We start from the raw sequence: 25,987 nt of genomic DNA, 5'->3' as shown, positions 1-25,987 counted from the left end.
TGAATGTAAAATGAGGTGAGAACCGTGACTTTTTGTATCACACCATCCTGTGGAAGAATATAAGACATGACTTAACTGTATGACTAATTTATTAGTTGACAGGTACTTATTTGTTGAAATGGGAGTATCAGAGTGTTATTCTAATAGTATTTGTATAGTCTTTAGACTAGGTTTTAATGTCTTAGCAAGTCATAAGGTCACTTACCAATTTAATATACATTTAAAATGAAAATTTAACATTTTTGTGCCCAAAGCATCATCTTACAGATTCCATAAAGTTATGTCTACTCTAAAGGGCAACTAGAATGCGACAATTTTTACTATAAACCTCTTTTAAGTATGACAACTTGGATGGAATAAGTTTCTCCTATTCGAAAAATCTCTTCATCTCCGACTAAGTATTATTAAAGGTAATAATGCATGTTTATATACATATACATTATACATACATATTCTCAAGAGAGCTCAGCTATATTATGGCAAAAAATATGCAAGTAAACAAGTATGAGCAGTTTTGTATGTAGTTAAGCAGTTTAAATTTTATTGACCTCCCAGTTTTTAAAAAAAGTTAGATTTAAGGTCACACACCTCTCTAAATCTGATATACTATATACAGATCGTGCAGAATATGACTATGAAGAGATACAAATTAGTCCATGCCCGAAAAGATTTACTAGAATACAGAATCATTTTCATAAATACATATAAAATTCTTCTCAAGCTGTCCAGGTTTTCTGAGACACTTTTCAAAGTGATTCAAGGCACAAAATGTACACTACTGTGAATACACACATACTCCAGACTTTGTGCCTCTAAATACAGCCCATTAAAGGTCTGGCTTCATGACTTAAAAAACTAAAGGTACTGAAATGAGACTCTTCTTAGCTGGAAAACCACAGGACCTATAAACATCATATAGATAATTACTCCAAAATATGGAGATACAAATACAAGCACTTTATTTTAAAAAGCAAACACAAAAGATAGGTGTGAATTCAAAAGTGTTTACATGTTTCCATTTGGATAATTCAATTAAGAACCTATACAAGTTTGTTCCCAGAAGCTAATGCATCACTAGTCTCTACTATGGGAAATGAATTCTAAAAATTAACATGGTTTTCAGTAATTCAAATTTCACTATTTATATAAAAACCTTAGAGAGACCAATAATACCCAATAGCTTCAAAAGATAAGCTAGACTCTGATGTAGTCAACTTTACCTACCAGCTTTTGTCCAGGTCTGTTTAATATATACATAAGGAAAATACTCTATAATTTCTTATAAAATAGCAAGTAAGGAGTAGATGTGGGAGATGTAGAAGGGGAAAGAGAATTCAAGAAGTCCTTCTCTTCAGTAACTTTTACTTCAGAATCATCAAAAAGTAACCACTTCCCCTCATACTCCTTTAAACTTTGCACTACATATGAAATTTTGTTCTCAAATCCAGTGAAGTTAATGCCTGTTTGGTCACTGGAATCCTTGTTTGTATCAAATTCATGGGTCCCATTAGTACTGTCAGTCTCAGAATTTCTATTTTCAGCAAATGCTGTACTGGCAACTTTATCAGGATTAGATGCTTTGTTGTATAGCTCATAATCTGCTTTGCTCTTTTGTCCTCCAAGAAGTCCAACAGCTTCTACATTTTTTTTGTTCAAAACTTTGCTTGGCTGTGTATTTCCACTGACTCTAATTGACATTTCTTCATCATAATTTTCAACCACACCCCTTGCTTCCTCCTCATTCAATGGTTCTGGTTTACCTATTTCACACATCTGGTCAATCACAAAATTTCCCTTATCTAGTTCTAAACTGTTAAGGTCAGTGACTTTAACAGAAGCAGTGTAATGCCCACTACTGATGGTAATGCCGCTATGCATCACAACCGCAAATAATCCATAGCTGTCGTTGGTTGGCTTTGTGCTCCATTCTTCCAGTGACAGTTTAAGAGGTGTCAGTAAAGGAGTGTTGATCTTGGAAAGTCCGCCACCATAACAATCAAACCTTTGGGAGGAAAAAAAGAAAGTTTTCTGCAATTCCACTTTACATATTCACTTTTACACCCAAATGTGAAACCAAGTAGAAGTCTGAATGACTTGGTGCTCACATAAACAAAAGTAAGACCCTAATTTTGCATATTTATAGTATTTAGATAAATATTGTAGTAAGTGCTATATTTAATTAACGTTTGTTTATGAGATGAAGGGCAGAGAGAGATGGAGACAGAGATTCCCAAGCAAGTGCCTCACTGTCAACACGGAGCTGGACATGGGGCTCAAACTCAAACTGTGAGATCATGACCCTGAAGTGAAATCAAACAGGATGCTAACTTAACCAACTGAGCCACCCAGGTGCCCCTTTACTTTCATGAGAAAGCCAGTGTTTCTTAAAATACAATTTAACTTCAGAATCCTTTAGTAAGTAATTTTAATGTGACAGCTGTCTCATTAAAACTGCAAGATTTGGGGAACAAAAACAGGAAAGAAAAAAATCCACTGAAAGAAAGCACTGTATGTCCTCTTCCGGAATAATAAAGTGTGTAGAGCTACTGGAAGCCTTCGTACTAACTTCAAACATTTCATTAATATAGGAAGGAATAAGACCTACGATGACATGTATACATGGCACAAAGGTACTTAAATTTTTAACAGAAGAATCAAAAATCTTCAAAGACTAGTTTGATCTGTGGCTTACCTTAAATATAATTTTGCCTTTTTCACCCCTCAAAAAACCTTGATATATACAAGATCTGGTTCCTGCTTTAATCACTTCAACTTGAAACTGTGTCTGATAAAAATGAAGATTAAAAGATGTGGGAAGACCCCTAGACTATATATTCATACCAAAAGGATTTAAGCTGATGCATTTTACAAGTAAACTGTTAACCTTAGACAAGTTTGTTCTCTTATTATCTTTATAAACTACTTCAGGACCTTATATTATGCTATTACACTATGTTGTTACTATTACAGTATTTTGAACAAAACTTCTTATACCAGCTCATTTCTTTCATAAAGCTTTTATTTATAATACTCACTCCAAGCCACTAGCAGCAAAGCACTTCAAATGAATAGTTATAACTTCAGGCATTTTGTCAAACAAAAGACTTCGTTCAGCTTCAGTATAATGACGGCAATTTTCACAGAAATATTTATCTTCTCCTACAATCCTCTCCACTGAGGCAAACTGTGAAATTGCCCATCTCAGGGTCTTCATTTCTGTTTTTGGCTCTGGAGAAACTATAGAAGAGAATCCTTTCACTCACTAATGAAAAACCTCTCAGACATTTAAAAATTAAGCAATTTCTATGTTCAAAATTATCATGCAATTTCATTTGACTAATCCTTCCCAAAAGTAAAGACATTTCTTTTTAGTTTCAGAAACTTAAGCTCATCCTCAATAGGACACATATCTTCTAAATATTTATACTTGGCCAGCCAAGTATAAAGTATTTAGGTGATAAGGCCAGCAAAATGATAACCTTAGTCTCTGATTCAATGCTAAGACAGACTTTAGTTTACACTTTAATGGCCAACTTCCGATATCTGAACAGGTAAGCCAGTCTCATGATCACTCCCTATAAACGTTTCCCTACTTTTTGTCATTTTATACTAAACAAAACAGCGGCTCAAATATTGTGAACAAAAATATTTCCTGTAGCTCTAAGACTGGGGTACCTAAAACTTATTAAAGCATTTCTTTTCCCATTATAACATACTCTACACATCAAAATAAAGATACCACAATCTTCCAAATATTAACTTAACAACTGAGTCTACACGAGCAGAAGATATTATTATACCACATTTTTTCCCCATAATTACACAAGTTACTATTAGACTGTTTTTTTGAAGAAAACTACTTATTCCATCATCCATATAAGACTCCAATTTGCTTACTTTCAGAACTCTCCTCTACTTTGGAAAGCTCATCTTCTTGTACTGGCACACTGATGTCCTGAAAATCTTCTCTTCTTTCTGTTAAACTTTCACATTCTAAGCAACGAGTCCTTAATACCAGCTGACCTTGAAATAATTTCTCTACTAGCTCAAAACCAATTTGCTCTGCACCTAAAACAAAAACAGGAAAATTTTTCAGCTCAGCACAACCCAAATAACCAATATTTCATTTCCAGTGTATCATGAATAAAAGGCTGATTTTTACATCTAAACTTGCTTATTAACATTAAGTATCTTATTCATGATACATAAATTCCCTGTAAAGATACTTTTGAATATGAATTACTGTTGTCTCTAAAAAAGAAAGTCACAATTGTGTCATCTTAACTCCCTTCCAAAAAAAACTCCTATAGAAACCCCCCAAAAAAGCATGACCCCTTTGGTAAAACCATTAACCACATCAATACCACACATTTCCCGTTGAGAGCTGGACGCAATTAGGTAGATGTCCAGTTCAACTACAGTAGAACTACTTAGTTCTCTAAAACTGTATTTCATTAAATGCAGTATCTTTCATGAGGTTTATTGTCCAGTACTACATATGGAGGGAGTAAAATAATTTTCTTTCCATTGAAATGTAAGGAATTCCTCTTGTTTATAAGCCATAAATTACCATACCTTAAGATTATTGAGATTTATACACACACATCTGAGCACAGTGGTTAAAATACCATACAGTTCGCCTTCAGTGTTAAAATTTTCTTACAAGTTGAACCACATTTATATTGTACATGTATCTAAGAGAACACTGCAGTTCTGCAGCTGTTAATCCTCCTACCTATCAATGTCTAAGAATAAATTATACTGACCTTTGTTTATGGGCTTAACTTCATTAACATTAACGGACTTAACATTATTCCCTGGAGATTCAAGTTCACAACCATTAGTTGTGTTTTCATTTTCACACTTCCCCAAGTCCTCTTCAAGATCATATTCATTTTCTTTCGACTGTCCTTTGGATCCCTGGTTTGTTGTTATTTTCCCCAGACTACAGAATTTAGAAAGAATGCTGGGTTGCTTAGCTGCAGGCTTTAACCAATTTATTTTAACTCTTGATTTCTTTTGTGAGGGTCTTGAACTTTCATTTTCAGAAACATACTTGGGGATTATTTTAGAAGGAATCTCTAATGTATCACCTGTAGCTTTCCTTTTTGATCTGGTTTGTCTCTGGTTCTCTTCCAATGACTGGTGTTCCTTGGATGCTTTAATTTTTTTCTTTATGTTACCAAATTCAATGTCATTTTTTCTTTTCCCATTTCCTTTTGGGAGTTTTTCTTTATAGTCTTCAGAATGCCTCATACTGTCCATCTCTATGGTGTTAATACCACTCATTTCCTCCTTCTGATGAGGTTTTTCTTCTACCTTAGTAGATAATTCTACCACATTTTTTACTTCTTCTTTTTTTAGGAGTTGGCATGTTTCTTGAATGTTTCCCAAAATACACTGTAATACTTCCTGTGCATCATGCTGTAGATATCCTTCATACATAGGGTTGAGTTCCCTATAAATAAAAATTTCCATTTTATCTATTCTAGTTTTGAAGATAGAATATAAAAAAACACATCCTTTCTATAGAGAAATTCATTTAGAGGGATATCAAATTATTTTAAAAACCTGAAAACATTTATTCAACTAATTTGAAACTTAACTAAATTGTAATTAAAAAAAGAAAAACAAATTTTACCTCATTCATTTCACAAATAAATACTAGTAACAGCTAGTATTTGTATAGTTTACCATGTACCAGGTTTTATTCAAGATGCTTTTTATATTAGATGTAGAACATAATTCTCTCTCACAATAACTCCTTCAGGTAAGTACTGTATCACCATGATTTACAGATAAGGTAGCTTGCCCAAGGTCAAAGACCTGCAAAGCCAGGATGCAAACCTGCTCTTGGCCAACAGGCTACACTGCCCATTAACAAACATGTAATAACTACACCTAGATTTTTTTTTTTTTTTAACTTTTAAGTAATCTCTACACTAAATGTGCGGCTTGAACTCAAAATTCTGAGATCAAGAGTTACGTGCTCTACCAACTAAGCCAGCCGAGCATCCCTCACCTAGGTCTATTCTTTTTTTTTTAATCTTTTTTTTTTTTTTTTTTTCTGAGAGAGAGAGAGAGAGAGAGCGTGAGCAGGGGAGGGTCAGAGAGAGAGGGAGNCGCATCTGGGGTTGCCCAGTCCCACGTGTCATTTGTCATGACAGTCGAGCTGCAAAGAGGCCCTGCAAAGGGGAAGCGAAGACTTCAAACGTGACGCTTAACCTACAGCTTTATTTTTATTTATTTATTTATTTATTTTAAATTTTTTAATGTTTTATTTATTTCTAGGAGAGAGAGAGAGAGAGAGACAGTGTGAGCAGGGGAGGGTCAGAGAGAGAGGGAGTCACAGACTGAAACAGGCTCCAGGCTCTGAGCTGGCAGTCAGCACAGAGCCCGACGCGGGGCTCGAACCCACGAACCGCGAGATCATGACCTAAGCGAAAGTCGGACGCTTAACCGACTAAGCCACCCAGGCGCCCCAACCTAGGTCTATTCTTAAACTAAGTAACTTTTTTAAAGCCTTACCCTGTAACATTAGGTAAGGCTATTTATATATTGAGTATCATTTCATTCAAGACAAAAGAATCTAATCCAGTTAACTAATAGTTATGCAAGCACATACAACAAAACTGGAACATTGGAATTTATAGTTCTTATGCAGAATATATTTTGAATAAAAACCTCTAAGTGCTAACCTTAAATCTCTTATGACCAAATCTGAGAATTCACTAATTTTCAGACTAAAAAAAATATGGCATGTAACAAATTTTTTTTAACCTGAGAAGGGGCAGTATCCCATAATTAAACATATTACTATTTCTACTGAAAAATGTATGAATATTCACATTATAAATAAAAACAGACTATTAATACCAATTCATATCTTATGAATTTAGTACCAAACTTACAAAAAGATTTCTAATTTCCAGAGCCTCTGGGATACCAGAGACTGAAGGATCTGTAGTTTCTATTTTCCTGGCCCTTCACTCCCCCTGTTTGTTTACATATCACTCTCCTCCAAAGAAAGCAGGAAGTTGCTAAGTTGGAATCCTAAAATTATATCATAGGCTATACCTGAGTGTGTTAAGCAGTCGCCTTGGCTGAGTAGCAAGTTCATCAGTGTATTTCTCTGGATTTAAGAGAAAGCTAGCCTGAAGCTGTTCAACTGAAATGATCAAGGACTGTAAACTGCATATTAGTTCATAACTTGCCAAAGAATCTTCCTTACAATTTCCCTGTCAAGAAAGAAACACACAAACCATTATTTTTATTTATGAACAAATTGAGCACCTTCCCCTTTTCTTGTCTTTGTTTCACTAGACAATACTAGCTTGGCCAAATTTAATTTCATTCTAATTCTATGGAGGTATACAAACTTTAAAATTTTCTGAGTATTTTTTTATTATTTTCGATTATGGGAAAGATAATGGTTTTCTGATTATGTAAGTCAAAGGTTGTGAGTGAATCTGAAAATATATAAATAACAGGTGATACAAGGGTGCAATAAATTAGAGGGCAAGAGAAGAAGACACTGTAGAAGGTGAAAACCTAGGTAGCTAACCTACAAGAATGGAAAACAATTGCCTTTCTTGAAAACACAGGATACTAAAAAATTCAATTTCAAAGAAATAGTCTGTTATCCTCTTCCCAAATCCTGTGTTATCTATTACTTTTTAATTTCTAAGCAAGTGAATGTCCATTACTTTACTTTTTGTACATTTTCTGTTCTTTTTTTACCTTATCTTTTTGACTGGCTTCATCTTTTAGGGCTTCTTTCTTCCTTGAAATAATGTTAAATAAGTGCTTCACTCCAGATTTAAAACCAGGACAAAAATATAATACCTATAAAAAGTAAGAGTGTCTGAGTGTTTACTGAACAAACAATATAACTAAAATTATTAAAACGCTATGTTTTTTGTAGAGTATTAAATTTTTTTTTTTTTTAATTTTAACTTTGAGAGAGAGACAACACACGAGCAAAGAAGGGAGAGAGAGGGAGACACAGAATCCGAAGCAGGCTCCAGGCTCTGAGCTGTCAGCACAAAGCCCAACATGGGGCTTGAACTCATGAACCACGAGATCATGACCTGAGCCGAAGTCGGACACTCAACCGACTCTGAGCCACCCAGGTGCCCCTATAGAGCATTTTTAAATGTGCATTAGTTAAAATTCTGAAATTACTATTGTATGAAAAATTATATTTCATCAGAGAGGCTCACTGTCTTCCCTCACTGGAAGCAAGACACATATTGCTAGGACTTATGGTTCTAAGAGTACAACATAAAACAGAGTTCCAAAGGTTATGATACACATCATCGTAGCACTAGGAAGGCAGAAAAACCAAAGATTTGGCATCTTCCAGTTAACCAATGTCAATTCAATTTTGCTAGCCCAATTTTATTTAATATGTTACTTTCTCTTACCCCAAAGGAAGCTTGTAACATGTAATTTAGAATCAGTACTTTGGTTCATTCCAGTTCATTTACAATCAAAGGCAAAGACCATATGGACAACTAAAATACTCCAATCTGAAATTCTCAGAAACATTAAATGTTGTACCATGTTTTGCTTACTAAAGCTTTATTAATAGCAAAATTCTCAACTTACCTGAAGTATACTATTAAGATAACAAGTATTGCCGAGATTATTCAGTCCCACAAATGGTAGCAAGTTTTCTCTCTTCTCACAGTTTATAGGTGAGGACTGTGCTGCAGGAACAACTTGATCACTATAAAGTATAAGCAGAGAAGTATTATGAAGTATAGTTTCTTAAACAAAGATACAGTCTTTTCCCAAAAGTTGTATAAACCGAGATAGGGATTTTATTCAGGTGACACCTGAAGAAATATATACAGGTGGAAAAATTTCTACATATTCAGAATAAAAGTTTTATAAGCACTTTAAAACCATTATATACAACAAGCCTCCAACAATTCCTTCATGAGCTATTAATCCCATTTTAGAGAGTAAAATATTGAGGAACTGGTACTGTGATTAGTTAAACCTACGTAATTTTTAAAAATACTCCAACCCTGAACAGAAACCTGGAAATAAGCTGACTCTGACAATATCTCGGAGAGGATGCACCACCTAAGAGGTCAGATTCTGATACTAAGATTAAAAAGAATCTATAAAGAAAATTACACAGTTGTCCTTCACTTTAAAATGAATTGTTCAAGTTATAATTCTTTTAACTTACTTTAATAAATAATAGATCCTCACAGAATTTTTATTATTTTATAGCGGCTAGCTACTACTCTGGCACCTCAAGAATTTATAGCCATGCCAACAGACACATGAAACGATGCTCAGCCTCCCTCCTCATCAGGGAAATACAAATCAAAACCACACTGAGATACCACCTCACGCCAGTCAGAGTGGCTAAAATGAGCAAATCAGAGAACTCTAGATGCTGGCGAGGATGTGGAGAAACGGGCACCCTCCTACACTGTTGGTGGGAATGTAAACTGGTACAGCCCCTCTGGAAAACAGTGTGGAGGTTCCTCAGGAAACTAACAATAGAACTCCCCTATGACCCAGCAATAGCACTGCTAGGAATTTACCCAAGGGATACAGAAATGCTGAGGCATAGGAGCACATGTACCCCAATGTTCATAGCAGCACTCTCCACAATAGCTAAAACATGGAAAGAGCCTAAGTGTCCATCAACAGATGAATGGATCAAGAAGATGTGGTTTATCTATACCATGGAATACTACATGGCAATGAGAAACAATGAAATCTGGCCATGTGTAGCAACATGGATGGACCTTGAGGGTGTTATGCTGAGCGAAATAAGTCAGGCAGAGAAGGACAAATATCATATGTTTGCACGTATAGGAGGATTAGGAGGAACTTGACGGAGGAACAAGGGGGAGAAGAAGGGCGGAAATGGTGGGGGAAAGGGAGAGAGGCAAACCATGAGAGACTCTTGAGTGCTGACAAAAACTGAGGACTGATGGATGGGCATGGAGGAGGGCACTTTGGGGATGAGCACTGAGTGTTATGTGGAAACTAATTTGACAATAAACTATTTGTAAAAAAAAAAAAAAAAGAATTTATAGCCATGAATGCTGGTAAACAGAATCCTAAACTGATTATTGGTAAATACTAGGAAATTACACATGGGACCAAATCCATTTTAGTTATATAGAAGTGCACCTATTTGCTGAATAGCGAGGTAGTGTAGATTCCAACTCCAACTGTACTAAAGTATTCCATTTTGTTCAGATTTCAATCACTAAAGGATTTGCAAAGGATTTATTTTTATCTTACTGACAACTACATACTAACAGGTTTGATAATTCTATACACAAGTCTGTCAAGTCCTCTGAACCAAAAATAAAAATCATGTATTTCTTTACTCTTACACAGAATGTGTTACACTACAAATAAGTACAAATTGAATAATAATTTTAGCCAACAAATATTCTCCAAGTTAATCTAACCGGTTAACCATCAATGTAAATGGGTTAACATTATGCATGTGATCCTGTGGTGAACCAGCCAGTTTTGTGGTTTCTCAAAAAAAAATTTTTTTTTACCATTTAATTATTAAGAGGCAGAGACAGAGCATGAATGGGGGAGGGGCAGAGAGAGAGGGAGACACAGAATCTGAAGCAGGCTCCAGGCTCTGAGCTGTCAGCACAGAGACCAACAGGGGACTCCAACCCATGAACTGAGCTGAAGTTGGAGGTTAACCGACTGAGCCACCCAGGGACTCCTCCCCTCACCCCACACCTTTTTACGTTTATTTATAGTTTTGCTGTTTCTACTGTACACTGCTAGGTTGGTCTCACTGCTGTGTGTTTTTGCCTTCATAGACTATCAGGTCAAATTGGAGGTAACGAAGTTTGCTGCTTCTTCACTGATACGGAATTTTAAAAGTACAGAAATATACTTAAGATACATACATTTCAGATCCTCTATATTCAGAAGCCTTTTCTTCATTTTCTTGAGAATCTGTGAAATCCAAGGCTCTCTTAGTTTCCTTTTTCTGAAAAAACTTCAAGGAAAGTCTGTTTTTTTTGGATGGGCTACCTTTTGAAAGCCCATTACTTTCACTAGGTATGACACCAGGCATTTTCTCTTCAAATCCCAAGGAGTTGACAAGAATTAATTTATACAAGGATGTAATCACCAATCATATCTGTTAATCACAGAGAAAAGGTTTCATTATTTTCAATTATGAGCTGTAGGCAATAAGATCATTAAATTTTGAAAACTTACCAAGGAATGGTACTAATTAGATCTCCGCCTTTGAAAAGCCAATCCTTGGCCAATAATAAGCACTCAATGTTTACTGCTTAAATGAAGGAGCTTGTCATTTGTCCTTACCTTTCTTAAACAACCAAAAATATCAGATACTGAACTTTAATTATCCTAGGAGATTAAGGGTCACACCACAAAAGAGCCCCATTTTAGTGGACCTACAGTAAAGCAGTATTGAGTAAAAAGTTAACTTTTATTTTAATTCATTCAGAAAATATTGACTGAGCAAAGACCATCTCTAATTCTAAAGTCCCAGGTGAAAAAGAAAAGGATGAATGGGAAGTCAAGAGTGCTGGAAATGAAGGTGGTCTTCTTCCAAAGCCTCTTCTGGTTATTAATATGAATACATGAAATAAAGTCTCTAAAAAGGCATATAATTTGCACAAGTCACTATGTTGTACACCAGAAACTAATGTAACATTGTGTGTCAACTATACTCCAATTAAAAAGTTTAATTTGGATAGAAGCAGAGGCATAGATCTGGCTTTCAGTTATACCTAAAAATTTGAAAAGTAATAAAAGATGCAAAGTTGAGAAAGTGGTGCAAAGAACTGCTGCACTTTGTGCATACCGAATTGTTATGCACTAGACACGATATGCTGATTTTCCAAAACCTTTTTTTAAACTATCCATTTTGTTAAGTGCTCCTTTGAGTAGAAAAAAAGATTTTACCTTTTACAACCTTTTTCACTGTTAAAACTCTTGGATGAAATATTTGTGGTAGTTATTTTATACACATGTCCTATTTAAGATCTCTGGGGCAGGGGGGAATTATCTGGAGTATTAGAGAACAAAAGCTCAGCAATGATTTCAATACAGACACAGTAACAGGATGAACACAGAAACTAACAAAATTCACTCAAACTCCATCTTTGCTAATAAGCATTTCACTCCAAAGTCTCTGATCTGGGAATTCGCGACACTGGACTCGCTTGTGAAACCACACTTTGGAGATTCAACTCAGGAGTAACTGGAAAGTTGACCGATTTCCTCATCCCCCTGTCCAACTCAACTTACCCTCCTAGCCTTACTGCTACTGACAGAAAGTTATCATGAACGATAAACCAGCCTAGGTGAAGTTGTCTGGGATCTCTAAGCATTAATGATTCTCCTAAGAGATTTTTTTTGGAAGCCAATTCTTACAAATGATGGAAAGTGAATTCTCTATGAGACAGAGTAACCTGACTTAAACAAGCAGAAGGAAAAATGACCAACCGGGTGAAATAACGGATAAATCCTAAGCAATAATACCCTCCCGGCTCCCTCAAATTACTAACCATTTAACGTTATTGAAATTATATTTTTATCAGGTGCCGTATATTAGGCTACACCATGTTTTACTCCTGGCTTTACTACTGGGGGCTGTTACATCAAAAACATTTCTCCTAGAAGTCTAAATCAAATGTCGCAGAAAACATTAAATGCTCTTTAACAAATGACAATATGAACATTCAGTCCCATTAGTTTCAAGTTCTTCCCTTTATAAGACGACACGACTCCATGCCAATTTTTCACGAAATATGTAAAACAAGGAAAACATCCTCGACAAAGGTTTAAAACACGTGGCTTTCTAAAAACTTCTGGAAAAATTAAAGTGCGCGATAAGATTTAGCAATTCCCGACACCGGACAACGTAGTGAAAACATGTTTTCCCTACCCCGCACCACTCTAGGAACGAAAAGTGAAAAGGCGAGGCTGTGCCGCGGTCCGTGCCCGTCAGACTCGGCGCTGGGTCCTGCGGGAGGCTAGCCGGTGACCGTGGCGACTCTGGCCCGTACAGCAGCTCCGGGTCCCTCGCCCGCCGAGTTGGCCTATTTACGCCCAGCCCGCACCTGCCTCCCCGCGTCCCCGCGGCGGCAGGAGGGACGCCCTCCTCCCCGCCACCGGTGCCCAGAAGGCTAGGCTGGCAGCTCCGCAAGGGCGCAGCAGCGAAGTGGTCCCGGCGTCTCCCCCCGCGGCGCCGACGCCGGGGTCCTGGGGCAGCCCCCCTCGGGGGCCGGCCCAACTTGCCTCAGCACCCAGGCACCAGCCTCTCCTCCCCAGGCCCTCCTTACCTGGTCATGGCCCAAAGCGAGGTCCGCGGCGGTGACGCCCGGAGTCCAGCCGGGATGTGTGTGGGTGCGACAGGTGAGCCCCTGCCCCGAGCCCGCGGGGGCCCCGACCCAAGGGAAACCTGGCCGGATCGCCCTCCTCGCAGGGGAGTGACCATTCGCTCTCAAGAGCGGGAACCCGGGCTGCCGCTCGGTCCTGCCCTGCGCCGGCAACAACTACATCCCCGGAGCGGCGCCCGCCCCCGCCCTCCCCCGCCCCGGGATGGCGAGGAGAGCAAGAAGTAGTCCCGCTCGCCAAGCGCCTGAACCGCTAGGGTCTTTCCCACTCCACCACCGAGGGGAACTTGGCGCGTTTTCCTCAGTCTCAGGACCCCCGTGTTTTAGCCTCCGCCCGCGCCAGCACTGCGATTGGAGGTGGCGTCCCTCGAAAGTGCCAGTTCTAGTCTCCACGCTGCAGAGACGCGAAAGGCAAGAGCCTCCTCGCGACCGCCACTTGCCCCCCTGGCATGCACGGGCTCCGGAACCAGCTGGAACGGTAGTTTTCCCAAGATCCTAACGGGTTCTGCAGTTTCAAACAGCGCAGGCAGCGTCACGGGCAGCTCGCGCGGGTCCTTGCTGAGGGCGCGCGCGAGGTGCTGGAGGCCTGGCTGGCGGGCTCGAGCCTCACACCCTTTTTTTTTTTTTTTTAACCATTCGTGAGCGCGAGTTGAGGAAAGGCGTACGGGTCGGGAGACGGGACAGGGAGATGGGACGGGCTCCTTCCTCGGGAAAACGACGCTAGATGCTCAAATCCACCAATCTGCGATGAGCAATCCCCCAAACGTTGCCCCCCCACCACCACCCAGAAGGAGCCAATCAGAAGTACCTAGGCAAAAGCAAGTGGGTGGGCGGCGGCAGCCCAGCCAGTACTAAAAAGAAGAAAGGAGGACTCCACCAATCATTGCTGGAGATGCGGAGTACCCTTCAGGAGCAGGCCCCTCCCTCCGCTCTCATTGGCGTTCGAGTGCGCGGTTTCGCCGCCGACTGTTAAATCTCGCTCCGCGTTTTGTGAATCTTCGACGGCGGGACGCCTCCGCGGGCGCGGTTTCCGGAATGAGGCCCTCACAATAAGTCCCGCCCCCCCTTCTTGCGTACAAACTCGGGCGGGGTTACTCGGGAGACGAATTTCGGAAAATGGCTGACCGGTTTGCTTGGTGCTCGGCGCCGGGGCTTTCTGATCGGAATCGCAGCCCCAGCCCTGGGACCATCCAATAGAAACCAGCGCCGTCATGGATCACAGCTTATTCTCAACTGTAAACGGTAGCGCTGAGGCTCCTTCCTAAGCCCTTCCACGCCTCATTTTCTCCCGTTTACTCCTTTCCTTTCCCGGCCAGACTAGAAAACGAAAAGAGCACTTTAAGGCCCAGCTCTGGCTGCGAGAGCTGGAAAGGGCTTCTGCGCGAGCCCTTACTGTGGGGCTCAAATGCGGCGAACCAAGCCTTACCTGGTTTTTGCTTCCTTTTGTTGGTATGCTTACCTTAGTGAGGTGACTTCACAAAGCAAGGGATGCAATTAAACAGCATAAGTTCAGTCCAAATTCATTTAATCGAGCTTGTTTTTAGGTGCCTACCAAGTTGCAAGGCATTTTTCTATGCGCTAGGCACATGGCGTGAATGAAATACATTCCCTGCTCGGAAGGAGCTTTACATTCTAGGGAGGGGCAGAAGTTAAAATGATAGGATATAATGAGTGATAGGGAAAGGAGATAAAGCATGGGCAGTTTTAGATGCGATAGTCTGGAAAGACCTCTTTGAGCTGACATTTGAGCAGCTGAATGAAAGTGGAGTGAGCCTTGGAGGAATCTCAGGGAAGAATGAATGGTTCAGGCAAAGAGAACAAGTTTTAAAAAGTCCTCAAGCTTCACATGCATGGTGTTCTGGAAAGAAGCAAGCAGGCTAGGCATGGTGTTCTGGAAAGAAGCAAGCAGGCTAGGGTGCTTACAGCAAAATAAGCCTAGATGTGATGACTGTGGGAAATGAGATTAGGGACATCAGCAGGGCTCTGATTAAGCAGGGTGAGGAGATGGAATTCACTGGATGGTTTTGAACTGGGCAGTGGCATAATTTGTAAAGTGGCTGCTTGTGGTGGATAGATTGTTGACTTTCAAAAATGCAAGCAGGAAGGTTAGCTAGGAGGCTATTTCAGACACCCAGGAAATAAATCATTTGGCTTGGAATAAGGTAGCAGTGGAAATGTTGAGAAATGGTAGGATTCTGGATGTATTTGGGTTTGGTTGGTTGGTTGGTTGGTTTTAATCCCGAGAGAGAGCCAGCAAGGGTAGAGGGAGAGAGACACCCAAGCAGACCCTAGGCCGCCAGCACAGAGCTGGATGCAGGACTCCATCCCAGGAACCGCAAGCTCATAAGCTGAGCCAAAAGCAAGAGTCGGATGCCCAACTGATTGAGCTACCCAGTCTCCCCATTTCAGGATATATTTTGAAGTAGAGTCAACAGGATCCCTTGATAGGTTGTAACAAAACAAAGACAACAATGACCAGGGTTATTTTTTTCCCCAAAGCAACTGGACAGTGGTTGGTCTTTGCTAAAATGGGGAACATTAGGGTAGTAGCGGGTTTGTTGTGAGGGGGCATTGTTCTCACTAAAACTGAGATGCCTATTTTACAAACAGAAGTTGAGCCAACAGTCAGCAAGGTTGGAGCTGAGGGGAGAATTTAGATCAAGTGATATAAATTTAGGAGTCACCAAATGGTATTTAAAACCACAAGACTGGAAGAAATCACCTAGAGTAGAAATCTTTACCCTAAAAACTGCAGGGTATTGATGACCATTTCCCTTGCCAAGCCAAGAATTCTAAATCCAGACAACTGCCTCTTAATTCACCCATCTTAGAATCAATACCCATTCCAAATACTCATTTTAAGAGTAAGACTTTAGGGGCACCTGCATGGCTCAGGAGGTTAAGCCTTCAACTCTTGGTTTCAAGCTCAGGTAGTGATCTCGTGGTTGGTGAAATGGAGCCCTACATTGGGTTCTGTGCTGATAGCTTGGGTTTCTCTCTCCCTCTCTCTCTGCCTCTCTTTCAAAATAAATAAACTTCAAAAAAAAAAAAAAAAAGAGAGAGAGACTTTAAAGCTCCTAATCACTGAATTTATACAAAGAACACTATGACATACATAGTGACTTTGAACCTACTAAAGGGAAATTAATGCTACTATCACTTGGTAAAATAAGCTCAAAGCTAGGGTTTGAGCTCTTTCAAGGGGTTAACAATTTCTATTTGAGAGCAGAAAAGAAAGCACCTCACCTCATTTTGAAGCCAGTATAATGTTGATACCCAAAGTAAACAAGGACAGAACTAGACATATAATTATAGAATCATAGCTACTTTCAAATTCTACCAGGAGAGATAACCAATTCTAGTTTCCTATTATAATTTTCCTAATTCTAGTTCTCTTTAACAAATTTTTTTAAACATTCATTTTTGAGAGACAGAGGGAGACAGAGCATGAACAAGGGAGGGGCAGAAAGAGAGGGAGACACAGAATCCAAAGCAGGCTCCAGGCTCTGAGCTGTCAGCACAGAGTCCAACATGGGGCTGGAACCCATGAACTGCAAGATCATGACCAGGGCCAAAGTTGGACACTCAACCAACTGAGCCATCTGGGTGACCCTTCTCTTACCTTAACTAAGAACCCATTGTCTGCCGCCACCATTCTTCCTCTATGATTTATAATATCAGTCAAGATTCAGTTAAAGGAGAATACAATCCATTCCCCTGGTATAAGCAAAAAGAGTATTCAATACTTGGGAATGTTGATTAAATAGACTCAGATTAGTTTTCAAGAATGAGTCCCAAAGTCCTCACAGAACTGGCCACCAAGGGAAATATGGATGACTCTTTTATGATCAGGAAATGAAGACTCCTGAACGACGTTGTTCCTGCAATACCTAGGGCCCATGACCATCACAAAGCTGCCCGTGTTGCCAACTCCAGAGCTACACTACACTCACCGTGACCTGCTCTTGCGTACTACACGTGTTCAACCCTGAATGTTAGAGCCCACAGTACTAGTGGCTAGATATTGACACCTCTGCTAATGCTGCTCCATAAATACCAAAACCTCCATAACTCTGCTTGTCAGTAGCCAGAGTGGAAGCCCATGGATGTATGACGCTTGGTGTATCTGGCAATAATTCATGCAAAAATGTGAAAGGTCTCTGATCCTTTTCCTTTCACTCAGTACTATGTGAGAGACATTACAGCTGTAGTTCTTGACAAGATATAATTTTTAAGCCCAAAGACTCTTATATCCTGGCTTCCATGTGCAGTGCACCTACCTCACTCTTAATGACCGCTACCTTGGGGACATCTGGAACATGGGATTTAACAGTTTGACAGCATTCTTAATCCTATTTTTGTAAGCCTTGTATGGCTGAACGACAGGCACACTTCCTTCCAAGGCTTTTATTCACAGGCGGTTTCTGTGTGCTTTGACTTAAAAGGTATAAAAATAGTTGTTTTTGTTTCAGGCCTTCCAAATTACAGAACTCTTAATCCACTTAGATTATAGACAGAGTTACCCTCTTGAGAAAGCCGAATACCTTTTCATCCCTGCTTGCAGATTGACTAGCACTGGCCTGAGTTAATCTCTCAAAGAACTTTGCTGAAATTGGCAAAATTTTAAAGCCAGCAAATACCAAGATCTATAAATTTTTCCAATTATTTCCCTTCATGCCACAAACATCTTGCAACTGGACAGTAAATGTCACTAATTTTCCATGTTGCAATATCTGAATCTTTGCCACACGTTGCCCAAATGCTTCCACTAAGGCAACAGTACTTTTATGTTAAGGTCATGTTATGTGCTATACGAAGTTTATAGGGATCACATTCTGCATCAGATAGAAATAGGTTAACCTATGGAAAGTAGAATATGTTTTTAAAGTGTCCTCAGCCAAGATGAACATTTATTTCTTTATCACATAAACAGTGCAGACGTAGGCAGTCTAAATTAGTGGTGATTCCATGACCATCAGGGACCCAATTTCCTCCATTTTCAACATGTGGCTTCTACCTTCTGGTCCAGATGGCTACTTAAGTTACACTCATGATGTCTACATTTTAATAAGCAGCAAAGGGAAAAGGGGAAAGAAGATCATGCCTCCTCCCTTGAAGGATACTTCCTGGAAGTTGCACACACCACTCCTGCTTACAACCCATGGGCCAGAACTAACTTTATTCTCCATGTCTATATGTCCAACAAGGGGTCATAATATCAAGGAAGAAGTATACAATTGATATTGGAGGACAAATATTCTCTGCTATGCTTCTCCTTTCCTGGTTAAATAAAAGATTTCCCCAAGCAACTGAGTGGCTCAGTCGATTAAGCATCTGACTCTTCATATCAAGATCTTGTGGTCATGAGGTCGAGCTCCACCTCTGGCTCTGCTCTGAGTGTGACACCTGCTTGGGATTCTCTCTCTTCCTGTGCCCCTCTCCCTCTCTCTCTCCCTCTCAAAATAAATTAAAAAGATTTCTCCAGCTGAAGGAGCAAAAGATTTTTAAAAAAGTATATTGTTCGGTTCTTTGCAGAAGAGGATGTGCTCGATAACTCTGTTAGCCCTAGTAGTAGATACGGAGATGATGCTCAGAACACCCTTCAAGGTGCAGGGAATATCTCCAGTTGTCACCTCCATCACAGTCTACTTCAGCTGCAGAGAGAAGCCTTCCCCAAGGTTATGACATCTCCGGGGCAGCCAATATTGAGTGATTGCACAAGACTAGAATAGAAAGGCTCAGCCTTTAGGGCCCATCATGGGACACCTCTGATGTACAATATTCACTCTGGAACTTCTGGGCAGGTTATTCAAAGCTTTCTTGCACCTGTATTTGAATTTAACTTCTTTCTCTGCCCAGTCCTGCTTCCTCTCCCTTCCTTCTATATCTTCTATGCTCTGTCCCAGTGTCTGCTTCCCAAGAACGCTACCTGTGATAACTGATACCAGGATTGGTTGGAGAGAGCAGGCAATAAGATGGAATTTGGGAGATGGATTATGGACCACCTGCTGATGAAGCACAGGTAGCCTCTGGCACAAGGTCATAGTCCAAATGGGGTGATATACCAGGTAGAAGGGAACACTAGAGTGTGACATTTCAGGCATTTGAGACGTTGGTAAAAGTAACAGTGATAAGGATGACAGAATCAGATGGCTATTGCTAAGCTCCATAGGTTGCAGAAAAATAATGAACAACTGAGAATAGGTAATAGGCAATTGCAAGTGAGGAGTGAAAGCCAGAGAGCGTCCTTACCACACACCCACAGAAAAGCTCTCATTAGCAGGGAAGAGGTGGAGAACGACAAGCAACAAGACCAGAACTTTCGAGCGGCTAAAATATGGTTCGATAACCAAAAATGGCACATCTAATTTCTTCTCTAATTGAGAAAATCTAGCATTCTAATACATGGAAGGGACATCTGGGTGGTGCTTCTAAAGATTTTCAATCCTCAGGCTCTTCAGATGCCTTCTGACTATGGCTCACTCCTCCCTACCCAGAACTATCACTTTCCTTTGCTAGAAGACTTTTTCAGAGGCTTCTAACTAGAAAGCCACATGTTTTCCCCTCCCTCAGTAGACCCCACACACACACACACATACACACACACAAATCTTCTATACAGTAGGCCTAATATTAAGGCTCATAGCATACCTAGTTGAGAAGTACTGTGCCTAATAATGGAGGTAAAGGACTATTCCCCCCAAAAGATGTAAGACCTGGCCAGCCTGTACCATCAGGAGCTTGAGGAGTATTTATGGGACTGGATTCCTAGAGGGCTTGATAAAGGAGGCCAGACCATAAAATGGCATAGGGACAATTCTATTGATGGTGGAGCACTCTCACAAAATATTTAATATCCTAGCCAGGGTCTCAAGAGTTGATGTGAACTCAAGGCTATAATGGCTCCTAGAAGCATGAAGCAAAACAAAACAAAAGCAAAAACAAACGAAAACCAAAAACAGTGACTTTCACTAAAATGCCAGAAGTTCTAGGGCAGGTAGATAGGATGTGAAAAGATAAAAAGGCTCAAGGAAGTGAATATGTTAGAATGGATGTGCTATGTGCAGCCAAAAGGTTATGATAATTCTGTTCTGAAGGACAGTTCAGAGGACACAGCATTTATCAAGGCCATAAGGAATACATTGGTTCAAAGGGCAGGAAATACCACTAAAAATTTCAGTGGTGACTCTGCAAGTCATGGCTGAAGGTTGCAAAGGCCTCTAGAACCTGCTTCACTGATGGCAATGCAGATGCCAGGACCCCAAAGCAGTAGAGGCCAAGTGGCAGTGCTCAACTACCAGAAGTCAGGGAATTACAAGAATTATAATGTAGCCCTAACCCACACAGTTATGGAAGTGGTTAACAGGACACAGGATCCTTAGGGGCAAAACAGAAAGGCAGCCAACAAAGGTCCTATTTAGTTTGTATCAGCAGGAAAAAAAAAAAAAAAATCAAGGATAATGACCAGGAGGCTAAGATCCTTCACTCAATAAAGTCACCCACCATTCCTTAATCCATTTGCACACCTGAGCTAGTTTACAGACTTGGAATCCACTGACTGAAGAGCCCTCAGGAGGATGGACCCTACTACATTTCAAATATAAATGGTAATGATTTTCCTAGCCCATCCCAAAAGTACCTCTTGTCATTTACCTGGGTAATTGTAATTACCCATTTACCTGGGTAATTGTACACTGGGGAAATGGGAATACCCAGACGTTTCAAGGACTGTTAGACACAGGGTCTGAATCAACATTGATATCCAGAGACCAAAAGCATCATCATGACTCTGCTAGAGTGGGACAATAGAGAGACCAGTTAATAAATGACTGGGTGGGACCCAGCTCAGAGTGGGTCCATTGGGCATGTGGTCATTGACCACAATGACCACCCAATGGTCATTTCTGCGGTCCCCGAAAGTATAATGGGATTCACGTAGTTGGCAATTGGTACAGACCCACTGTGATGTTTGCCTGTGAAGTAAAAAACCCTCAGAGTGCAGAATGCCAAGTGGGGGTCTCTGAAAAAGCCTCCCCTCCCCAGCCAAACATGGCACCAGAAGTCAAAATAATACTGTATCTCAGGAAGGAATGACTGAAATTAGGGCCACTCTTAGGAGTTTAAAGGATACAGAGTTGCAGATTCCCATCATGGCTCCATTTAACTCACTATGTGGCCGTGCAAAAATAGATGACCTCTGAAGGATGACAGCAGATTACTGTAAAGTTCAACCAATTAGTCAGTCTGATGGCAGCTGCTGTGCCAGATGTAGTGTATTTGCTAAAGTAGATTAATACAGCCTCAACATCATTGATTTGATGAAGGCATTCTTTTCTATTCCAATCCTAAGAAAGGATCAGAAACAGTTGGCATTCCCACAAAACAGACAAAAGCACACATTTACAGTGCAGCCCGGGGCTATGTTAACATTCCTGTCCTGTGAGATAACATAACCTGAAGAGATCTGCACCTTTTAGATATCCTGATGAACATCTCATAATCTCCGACATCAATGACTTCCTGCAGATTGGGCATGATGAGCAAATTATGCTGTAACAATACCAGGAGAACTAAAAGACTGGAAGTGCACATGTGTGGTGGAAGTGCAGAGGAATGTGCAGAAGAAAGCTAACTCCTTACCTTCCATATCAGGAAGTCAGTAGATAACAGCTGACTGAAAAACCAAGAAGTTGAAATATGAGCATGTTATTTAGATAAGTGGAGCTAAATACCAAAGAATCAGCTTAAAGTTGAAAGTAGTTGCCTTGAGGGAAATGAAGTCTTGTTGGAAGCATTCAACTCTTTAAATCATGCACATGTATAACTTCGAAAAAATGTAAAAACTAATATATATATATATAGACATGTATTTAAGCACTGTAAACGAATTATTTTCTGATTTCATCTCCTGGGAAAGGAGCAAATAGAGCAAATAGGCTCAACAGGAATAGATTATTTGAGATTGGAGTACCAGTTCTTCCAACCTTCACCTTCTAAGTGCTAGTTTAAAAAAAAAAAAAAAAAAAAAAGCTCAGTATGTGAATATTTGGTCGTAATCTAGCATCTTTAGTAACCACAAAAGTCAACCAACCTCAAAACAGCTAATAAAAACACTATTCAGTAGTTAAATTTAAATAAAAGATTCTTTCCACAAATTAAAGTCAGTTTAAAAGGTAAAATCCACTTGGCTTCAAGAATTTAAATTCTTATTTCCCAATCTAAAGCCCCAGGGTCAGGTGGAATGACTTCCTTTGCCTATTCAGGGAATGCCTTACTCCACTTTAATGTTTGGTAACAATTTAGTAGAGGAATGTCCGGTAAGGGGGTGGGTGCTGAGAGGGTAGCAGGAAGTCTCACGAGCCTATTTATATTTCACGGATAAGGGAGTCTTGTCTTTCTCATACCATTAAGAGTCTCTTAACCTTTGTATATTTAACCCATCCTGAAGAGAGATCTACAGTTAAACTTCAATATTTTTTCTACTCTGAACAACGTTTACTTTAATCAAGTACTAAGTACATGGAGAGAAAATAAATTCCAAGAGAGTATTACTATGAGTATTATTATGGACTCATGGCTTTTTATAGTCTTAACATGTTTTAATTAAGTATAATTTTGATTTATTTTTTGAAGCAAATAAGACTCCTATTTTAACCCGTGGGGATTCCTTTTAAACAGGCTTCCAGGTTTCTCAACATTTTTTTATGTTTATTTTTGAGAGAGAGAGAGATGGAGAGAGAGTGAGCATGAGTGGGAGGGGCAGGGAGAGAGGGAGACACAGATTGCAAAGTAGGCTCCAGGCTCTGAGCTGTCAGCACAAAGCCCAATGTGGGCCTTGAACTCACAGACCACAAGATCATGACCTGAGCCATAGCCTGATGCTTAACAGACTGGGCCACCCAGGCACTCCAGTCTCTCAACATTCTGTAAGCATCCTTGCCTTCTAGCAAATTCCAGATCTATCTTTAAAATTATTTTCTTACTAGCTTGAATGTACTACATAATATGTTGTTTTACCATATTACATGTTTAAACCACAGTATTATTGAAGGCTTATAAACCATAATTTAAAAAAATAAACCTAATTAAGTATGTCATAAGTTATTGTATATTACTTTGCCATTTCATTCTGGGCTTTGAAAAGAATGCATATATTTTTCAATCCAAGAAGAATACAGTTGGCTCTGACATGAGGACTGTGTGGTGATTATCTTTCAGCCTAACTACTTCAGATTTAGATTTTGTGTACATCTTGGTATGGAGCCACCCCAAAACTTGGTGACCTCAAGCAACAATTTCTTATTTTTCATGATTCTGTGGGTTGGCCACGTTCCCTCAGAGGCTGCATTCAGACGGGAGGATCACCTGGGGACTGGAATCAGTGAGGTTGGCCAGGCTTCCGTCTCCTTTAGATCCTCCTCTTCAAAGAGGTGGCATGGGTCTTCTCCACAGGTCATGGTAAGCAGACTTCCATGAGGGCAAAACCCAGTGTACAAGCAAGTACCAATCCTCTGTCTGTATTACTCCCTTTGGCCAAAGCAAATTCCATGGCTAAAACCAAAGTCAAGGATTTTCACAGGGCATGGATATGGGGGAGGATGGGATGCTGAGTTATTGGGGTCATTAATATAACAAATTACTCCAGTCTTCCTGTGAATATTATCTTAAAGTATAAGTCCTATCACTCAGGGTGTTAACCTTAAAAAATAAAACTGCCAGTTATTTTACCAGCAATAGTTTTGTTCAGTAATAGCAGAGAATTACAATCTAGAACAAGCAAACTAAGGCAAAACCATTGGCAAAGCTAGAGAACAAAGGAATGGAACCCTTTTTTATAGAGGAAAGGGGGGAGCTGGGAAGGCTATTATAAGCAAAAAGTCCACTGGAGTAAACTGGGATTTTAAAGTATAGTAGCTTTTCATTGGCTGACTTGTGACAGTCATTCGTTGGCTGGGCTGTTGCTGGGAAGAAAAACTTTCTTCTTTCTGCTGGATTGATTAAAGTAGTATCCACTCGCAAGGTCCCTCTCTCTTCCTGCAATTGCCAAGGAGTGTAAGAGCTCCCCTTGCTGGCCTCCAAGCTTCATTCTAAATGATACTTCCTATTATTAATTTTGACATTCCCCCTTTTGTTCAAGATCTTTCTTTGAAAGCATCACTGATCAAGAGTTAGCTTCTCCATATTTAGTGGTTCTGTCCCTCAGTGCCAGGAAGAACGTTTCCTAGTTGCCATGTCCCACATCAGAGAGGAGCATAGCAGTTAAAAAACACTGAGGCCACATCTGAGTAACAAGGAAGGTTGGGGGGAGATCTCTCAGGCATCTCCCATCTATAGATATTTATTAAGACTGTAAGTGTTGGAGATCATTTCAAAGCATTGAGCCAGCAGCATCTTATTGGGTACATAATTTAAAAAACTTTTGACAGGTGACAAAATATAAAACTTAAAATAATTCCATAAAACAGAAGAAGTAGAAGTAACATGACAATTCCAAATCATGTATGATGGTTCAAAAACCAGGACTCTAGGTTTGGAAGTAGCCAACTGAGATATTTGTTGGCACTTGTTATCATTATTCAGGGGAGAAAGGCACTCTCATGATGGCAAACCTGGAGTCATGTATGCTTCCTAGAAGTCTCTGCCTAAAGCAACCATGAACACAAAATAGTGAACACTGCAAAGGCACACTAAAGAATTAACTGAGTGCATTTGGGAAGAGACAGTACAGGTATAAACATGAGGCAATAGCTGATGAACTTTCTGCAAAACAGCAAAACTGCAAAAGGGTTTTGAAAAAGTGTTATCTCAAAAGAACTGTTTGGAACCAAATGTATTACCAGTAATACTGTAGAGCTCAAATTCAGAAACCATGACTTTGGATCAGAATCGAAAGTCAGTTAATGGTTCTGAAGAGAAAAGACTTTTTGTGAATTCTAAATTGTCTAAGCCTTCAAAAAAAGCAAATGAAAATTAATTTGTCATAGGATCAGGATGACGCTATTTCCAAAAGGCTGTAAGAGGTTACCCCCTTTTGTATCAATTTGAAAAACCAGATAAGGGCGTGGTCTTTCCACAAAAGGGATAGAAGCAGCAACAATGAGGAAAAGGTATATAGGCCCAGTCCAGACATCTTGGGAAGGCCGTCTCATCACATGTCATCGGCTTCAATCCCAAGAAGTCTTTACTTTTAGGTCACCAGATGATGTGTGGGTCCAGTCAGGGCTTGGTGCTTTCTTCAGATGTGCCACATGAATCCAAGAGTCTGTTGTCTGACCTTTGGTGGCATAAAGGTTGATGAGCATTTCCTGATGAAGGCTTTTCCAGTGAGGTTGAAGAGAGTCTTTCTGAAGGTGTCTTCTGAAATCTACAGGTTGCCAAGGTCTTCATCTCCTGGGAGTGCACAGTGAAAAGATTGCTCTACCAAAGCACGTTAGTTTTAATAGAAGAAATTGGGCCTTTACAATATCGAAGTATATCCCCTTTTATCAACTGTGGCTCAAAGGAGGCAGGGGCCAAGTGCATTGGATGTCCTGTGACTGTCTCGAAGGATGAAAGTCTATGAGTTCCCAACGGGGTGGGTCTGAGATTTGAAGGAACAATGGAAA

The 25,987-nt window shown here is 40.0% G+C and overlaps 1 protein-coding gene and 1 long non-coding RNA gene across 7 annotated transcripts in view; one reads left to right on the top strand and one right to left on the bottom strand.

The window, feature by feature from the left end:
• Positions 1-636: 636 nt before the first annotated feature.
• LOC120247410 lies at positions 637-14,082 on the top strand. Its single transcript, XR_005532302.1, has 3 exons — positions 637-723; positions 8,967-8,969; positions 14,071-14,082. It is a non-coding gene; the product is annotated as an uncharacterized LOC120247410 (long non-coding RNA).
• The window catches only part of USP1 (ubiquitin specific peptidase 1), a 111,046-nt gene continuing 85,993 nt past the window's right edge, over positions 935-25,987 (bottom strand). For 3 of the 6 annotated variants that reach the window (XM_039255276.1, XM_039255275.1, XM_039255277.1), the window contains 8 exons: positions 10,917-11,152; positions 8,611-8,731; positions 7,741-7,845; positions 7,078-7,238; positions 4,767-5,458; positions 3,898-4,068; positions 3,036-3,237; positions 935-2,002 (listed from right to left, as the gene is read on the bottom strand). In XM_039255276.1, the coding sequence (XP_039111207.1) occupies positions 1,270-2,002; positions 3,036-3,237; positions 3,898-4,068; positions 4,767-5,458; positions 7,078-7,238; positions 7,741-7,845; positions 8,611-8,731; positions 10,917-11,086 (2,355 nt within the window). In that variant the 5' untranslated portion in view covers positions 11,087-11,152 and the 3' untranslated portion in view covers positions 935-1,269. Of the gene's footprint in view, positions 2,003-3,035; positions 3,238-3,897; positions 4,069-4,766; positions 5,459-7,077; positions 7,239-7,740; positions 7,846-8,610; positions 8,732-10,916; positions 11,153-13,328; positions 14,081-14,841; positions 15,251-25,987 lie in introns of those variants that run through there. The other 3 variants (XM_039255278.1, XM_039255274.1, XM_039255279.1) reach the window with 3 other exon arrangements.

Source organism: Hyaena hyaena, unplaced genomic scaffold (genome assembly GCF_003009895.1).
Source record: "Hyaena hyaena isolate Hyena2069 unplaced genomic scaffold, ASM300989v1 scaffold_521, whole genome shotgun sequence".
Lineage (NCBI taxonomy): Eukaryota > Metazoa > Chordata > Mammalia > Carnivora > Hyaenidae > Hyaena > Hyaena hyaena.
This window is presented reverse-complemented; position numbering and strand designations above follow the sequence as displayed.